The sequence below is a fragment of the Syngnathus typhle genome, linkage group LG7 (genome assembly GCF_033458585.1).
Source record: "Syngnathus typhle isolate RoL2023-S1 ecotype Sweden linkage group LG7, RoL_Styp_1.0, whole genome shotgun sequence".
Lineage (NCBI taxonomy): Eukaryota > Metazoa > Chordata > Actinopteri > Syngnathiformes > Syngnathidae > Syngnathus > Syngnathus typhle.
Genome location: NC_083744.1, coordinates 7,606,621 through 7,612,824, shown reverse-complemented (window position 1 = coordinate 7,612,824; position 6,204 = coordinate 7,606,621). Strand labels below are relative to the sequence as shown.

The window sequence follows — 6,204 nt, the reverse complement described above, 5'->3', positions numbered from 1 at the left end:
TCTGTAGAATATAATGATTGTACATTTTCCCAATGTATTTAACTATTAAATACTAGATTTCATAGAGCGCTTAAAACAGCTGAATAATTGTGATTGAAGTGATTGGTAACGTGTGAAAATTAATAAATCTACTTGTGAGACCAGCTTGGTACGTGTGGTACTTGGTGTGTGCTATATTAGAAATGTACATGTTACTTAGTCTATTTTAGGGCATTTCAATGAGCACAACATGGCTGTCATAATTTTAATTTTTATTTGATAACTGTTTTACGTACTTCCCCATTAAGGCACGTAAGCACAATAACATTACCATTTATGCGACCAGATGGGAAAAAAACTGTGCGCGTCTAAATACCTTCCGATGACATCACTTTCTCCCGTATTTCCCCCAAAACATCAAACCAGTGTTTTGATTTTTAAATGTACTTGTAATAAACGTTACGTGGCGTTGTTGGACTGTTTTTTTTACAAACTAAAGTACGAACAGAAGTAAAGTACTCGAACGTTTTAGTTGAGATATTATGCTCACTCGGGGTTAGATTCGATCGCGCAACTATTTTCTGCCCGGTGGGCAATCAGTGCAACACGCATGAAAACAAACCAATACGATGAGTCCTTTCAAGTTACTTACGTGTAGTGTACTTTGTTTTGGGTTTTAGTTGTATGCTATTTCAAAACGCGCGATACGCACAGGTTTATAGCACCCGGTGGAAGCTTCATTGCTGAGATTAACTCAAGAGACAGCATCAGAATGGGCGACGGTGGCAGCAGTATTACGTCAAGAATTGGCAGCATGAAGACTTTGCTTGGAATAGTCGCCGGTGCAGGGGCCTCTTACGGTATTTACAAACTCTTAACCGGGGGAAGCTTTAGGAGATCTAAGAAAAGCGTGGGCAATGAAGGTCCCGCTTCAAGGAGCAGTCAAGGCAGCTCTCGGCCGGACAGCCTGTTGGCCAAAGTGTCTGGACTGGACCTTGTGTCCCCCCAAAGTGAGAGAAGGGATGATGCGACGGGTAAGCATTTGAATGGCGATGTGCATTCTTATAGAAATACCAAAATTATACATGTCGTTGCAGGATCCCAGTCTTTGAAATTGTTGTCATAGAAACACAAAGAGCGGCTGAGTAGCTCAATCAGAACCACGCACAATATAAACATTAATTTGGGAGCTTAAGATCAGGGGATGCTTTGAGAATAATTGTCAAATTCTGTCTATGTGAAGCCCTTTGAGACTGCTTGTGATTTAGGGCTATACAAATAAACTTGACTTGACTTGACTTAATAAAAGTCGTATTTGTTTTTAATCATTGTAACGTTTCAGTACAGCTGTACTGGTTCTGTGGTTGGCCAGAATTTATTAATTAACTAACTTTACTCAAAGAGTTGCTATTGGCTTCACAGGTGACATCATCCATCAGTCAGCTGGCAACCTTGAGCCCCAGCACCTGAAAATGCTGCTGACATGTCTCCAGACGAGCAATAGTGTATCAGACAGGTGTCGTCTCTTGCTCACTTTAGGAAATGCTGCTGCTTTTACTGTCAATCAGGTACTGGCCTTCCAAAAATATATCAATCACATTTTTAGGAAGGTTTATCAACATCTAACATTATGTATCCTCTATCCTGCAGAATGTTTTACGTGAATGTGAAGGGATTCCTATCATATGTGGCTTCCTGTCTGACCCTGCACCAGAGGTTAAAGTGCAGACTCTGAATGCTTTAAATAATCTCTGCATGAACATCCCAAACCAGGAACAGGTGAAGGTAAAACACCGTATACAGTGAAGCCCCATTTGTAGCCGAGGATACATTACATGCCCACCTGTGATATGTGAAAATCTGCGGTATAGCAAGACCATAAGCTATTTTGTCTATTTTATTTTGTCTGATGAAAATCTGCTATATTAATGCTAATACTGTATAATGCAAAAAGTAATAGACAGCATAAGGAAAATTTGCATGGATGTTTTGTAATGATCAATTCGGAACCAACTGCGAGTACCCAGAGAAGCAACACATACATACATACAGCGTACAACAATACTCATTGGCATATAGTGTCTCTGCTGATCCGGACCCTCGTTGCCTCTTTTGCATCAAGGGCCATACCTTAATTATTATTATTTTTTTTGTGCTGTTTTATGCACAACATGTGTCAAAGTTACTCTGTGATGTTGAGTTTGACATCCATGCAGTTTGTTGTTTGAATGTATGTTTGTATGTTGTTTGTATCTAAAATTATTTTAGGTCTACGTGCCACAAGTTCTGGAGTTGATCGAGATGGCTGCAGTGAACTCTGATGTCCAGCTAGCTGCTCTCAGACTGCTGACCAACCTTTCAGTGACGGAAAAACATCAACATCTTCTCAAGGATTCTGTGACACTTCTACTCTCTCTCCTGGTGGTGGGCGACATGACGTTACAGGTTAGCATCTGCTCATATCATCCCTTTGTTAAGATCAAATACATTTTTGCCAGTTATTTGACTATATTGTAGGTTAACACGGGTATTTGTTCCAGGTTCAGACCTTGAAGGTTCTTGTGAACTTGTCATCTAATCCAGACATGATGGATGATATTGTTCAGGCTCAGGTAAGAAGTCAGATTTTAAAGCAAAAGGGTGACCTCTATAGGTACAGTTGGAAGTTGCACATTTCTTGTGTTCAAAATCACAGCAAGTGATGGGTGAACCATCGTCCTATTAACCGTGTATACAGGGTCCAGCAAAATGATCTGACACATTTGTAGGTTTAATGAAATGCAAATAAATTAAAGGAACAAAAGTTTTTTTTTTTTCTTCCCGAAAAGTACATATAATGCTATTTTGTTTTGTTGCGTTTCATTTCATCTTCGTTTCGTGTTCATTTTTTTACTTTTGCTTTTTTTTAAAATGTTTTGTTGTCTACTAACACATGCACACACACACGCACATGCACAAACACAAACACGTACACAAACTAAAGTGCAGATTGTAACAATAATGCAAAAAGAATCAGTGGCTTTACCGCTTCTACATATCCAACATCATGAAACATGATATGTAAGCGTAGACTCCACTTTACCATTGAACGTATCAGATGGATGACTAAATAAAGAAAACATTAAAAATGAAATCTTATCAATCTCTGGCTAGTAGCAACACATGCTAACATTTAGGAATTTTAAGACTGTACCTGCTTTGCTGGTCACAAAATATAAAATGGACAAGCAACAGCGGCATCTCATCGCTTAACTGAGTAACAACGTCTGTCTTCCGTTTCATTTATAAAATGGAACAACATAAAATTTGGGAACATACAGCCGAATAAATCCTCTTCAATTAATGGCGACTTTGCAGTGTTCAATTTACCATCGTGACATGTTTTTAAGCATTCTTTATGTGCACTTTGCCCCCAGGCTCCGGCTTCTGTCATGCTGCTATTTGATGTGCAAACGTCATCCGAGGTGCTTCTGCGGCTGCTGACCTTCGTGGGCAACTTGAAGTCCTGGAGGCCTTCGGCCCAGGTGGCCGAGGAGCTGAGGTGCAAACGCGACTGCCTCTTCCGCGTCATGCTGGACGAGTTGTCTGGGCTCCACGGCCGATTGGTCCAGTTGCTGTCCCATCCCGACAGGGAGATTCAAGCGCAGGTGGCCCGTATATTGACATAGAGCACTTCTGTTCTCCCTACCCTGCGTCACTATCTGCACTATAGACCTTTTCATTATGACGTCACACGTACTTTTGGGTGGCAAAAGCGCAAGCATTCTTATAGTAAAGAAACTCTGCCATGTCATTCTAACCCAGGCAGAGCGATTGGGAAAATGTTTTTTTATTTTTTTTTTATTTCTTTATTTGTTTGTTTTGCCTTCCTCTCTTCTGCAATTATTTGAATGTATTCAACTTCAAACACAATTATTGTCATGGCTTCAAATTACATTTTGCCATCCGTAAGTAGCCTGGCGTCTGTTGTTTACAAACATGAAATTGTGTATTTTTGCACTGTTTTATACTCCTACAGGTTGCCAAAGTCATCATGCTAGCACCAATGAAATTAGATCATACTTCCACATAGTTTCTACTATGGCTGACTGAAACTTTTTTTGGGCTGGTGCCAATTCTGATATTTGGTGGAACATAATTTGTCTTTTAGTATTTAACTTAACAATAGAGAAAAATTGGAAGAAAAAAAAAATTGTCATAGGTGTTTGGTTGCTATATATCATCTTATCTTGTGATGTGTTAATGCGCCAATTTCTGCAGATTTTAAGATAATATCAGCCGATTAATCGGTCAGGCGCTGGTCTATACCAGCAGCTCCAAATCAACTCGTTTCCCTTAATTTTTCAATTTCTAAGCTTAATAAGGGAGGACATCCGTTAGACAGCCATGATATTTGTGACATTGCAAGAAAGCTATTTTCTTTGTATCATAACAGTGATCTTGGAAGCACTTGAATCATTTTCTAAAGAATGGCAGGTTGGAAAAAAACAGACTATAGGTGAATGTCAGAAAGTTACGAGAATAAAGTCAGAAAATTTAACAAGTGACTTTCCGTTAAAAATTCCATTGTTTTTAAAACATAATTCTAAACTAAAACTGCAAGTATTCATTCATAACTTTATTTTTTAGATTCTCATAAAACTAAGACCTTTTAAATCGCAAGATTTGTTTTTGTAAAATTGCCACTTTTTTCTCTAGTATTACAAATGTATGCTTCTCGTGTGGAATTGAGGTTTTCTCCCATGTAATATTCCAGATTTATTCTTGTAAAACTATTTTTATTTAACATAACATTATTGTTGTAAAATTGTGTTTTCCTCATAACTTTACTCTTGTTAAAGAGTCATTTGTTTTGTTCATAATGGTAAAGATTTATTTTTTTATACGTGAGCCTTTTATTCTTCTATTGCAAGTTTATTCTTGTAAGAAAATGCTCCATTAGATTGAGAGTTTTATTCTGGTAATATTACAAATGTATTCTTGTCTATTTTTTTGTTACAACTTTATTCTTGGAAAATTATGATATCCTTTCCCATCCAATGTCTTTAAATGTAGCATTTTTTTCTCCACTACGATTACATATTTTTGTAATATTACAGCTTTATCCTTAAATAATTTTTTCCCCGCACAAGTCAGTGGAACATGTTTTATTAAGATTATTCTTTTCTCAAATTATTACAGTAATATTTTGATGAAAAAGACCATGCAAATGACCATTTTTTAAATATTTTTTTAATCTGGTAAATTACATCTTTATTCTTGTAGAATTAATTCCCCCCCCAATATTCGTATTTTATTCTTGTAGAATCGCAAGGTTTTTTTTGCCTGTAGATGTAGTTTCTTATTTATACTCGTAAAAGTTTGACATTCTCGTACAATTTTTTTTTTTCTTCTCATTCTGACTTTCATTAAAATAAAAAAGTACTAAAGCCAAACCTTTTTTTTCAGGACCCCAACAAAGGGTTGCACAGTGGTCCCCATCTTTACCCACCTAGTGATAGTACGTTTCCAAATCGTTAGATTTTTTCTTCGCACACAAACTCGGCTTCCTGCCATCCGAGGATATTATAGTTAATCCCACCAGCGCCACCTTGCAAAAACATCACGTTTGAAGGCATAAAACAAGAGTAGCAATTTGGACATAGATGACTGATTTTGACAGGATTCCAGTAACATTTGGCAGATTACGGCCAATAGTGAATGTTAAGTACAAGTCTCATTATGTACTTAGTGTAATGCGCCAGGATGTAACGTGACAGGTCCACATGGTTTAGCCGGAGGACTGCAGGCTCTGTGCATCCATCTGCTAGCATGATGATTGGCTCACTGTGTCAGTCCAGGCGTGATGAGATCCTGCAGTTTCAATGTATATGCTTATTTTGTTGACTTTTATCTCTCAGGAATGTATTTGCCTAGAGACCCCCTTAATTTAATCCTATTTATTTAAGAAGGCAGCAGTTTTGTGTTAAATGATGTATTTTTCTGCTTAAATATTTCAATAAATGAAACATGGGCAAGTGTCATCTTTTAATGTCTTTTTTATTGTCTAAATCAGGGGTGTCAAACTCATTTTTGTTGAGGGCCGCATCATAGTCATAGTTTCCGTCGGTGGGCCATTATGATTGTCAACTCAAATAAATGTATGTAATGCCTCATATTCAATATAACCTTCAAAACAAACTGATGAATAACTAATTTTCAAATCAGAAATCAACAAAAAGTGTT

The 6,204-nt window shown here is 37.4% G+C and overlaps 1 protein-coding gene across 2 annotated transcripts; it reads left to right on the top strand.

Moving 5' to 3' along the window:
• Window positions 1–551: 551 nt before the first annotated feature.
• Window positions 552–6,002, top strand: armc10 (armadillo repeat containing 10). 2 transcript variants are annotated; one of them, XM_061283000.1, is made up of 6 exons: window positions 552–1,013; window positions 1,402–1,547; window positions 1,630–1,758; window positions 2,248–2,424; window positions 2,520–2,591; window positions 3,396–6,002. In XM_061283000.1, the coding sequence occupies exons 1-6, from the start codon at window positions 752–754 to the stop codon at window positions 3,645–3,647; spliced, it is 1,038 nt and encodes a 345-aa protein (XP_061138984.1). In that variant the 5' UTR covers window positions 552–751; the 3' UTR covers window positions 3,648–6,002. The 2 variants fall into 2 exon arrangements, with proteins under 2 accessions (XP_061138984.1, XP_061138983.1); XM_061282999.1 differs by having other exon boundaries at window positions 1,630–1,764.
• The last annotated feature ends 202 nt before the right edge of the window (window positions 6,003–6,204 follow it).

Excerpts from the sequence above, each read along its gene's own strand:
- armc10 (XM_061282999.1), top strand. The coding sequence starts at position 752 with ATGGGCGACGGTGGCAGCAGTATTACGTCAAGAATTGGCAGCATGAAG. Across the intron at positions 1,014-1,401 it reads GAGAAGGGATGATGCGACGG|GTGACATCATCCATCAGTCA; the intron begins GTAAGCATTTGA and ends TTGGCTTCACAG. Across the intron at positions 2,592-3,395 it reads ATGATATTGTTCAGGCTCAG|GCTCCGGCTTCTGTCATGCT; the intron begins GTAAGAAGTCAG and ends CTTTGCCCCCAG.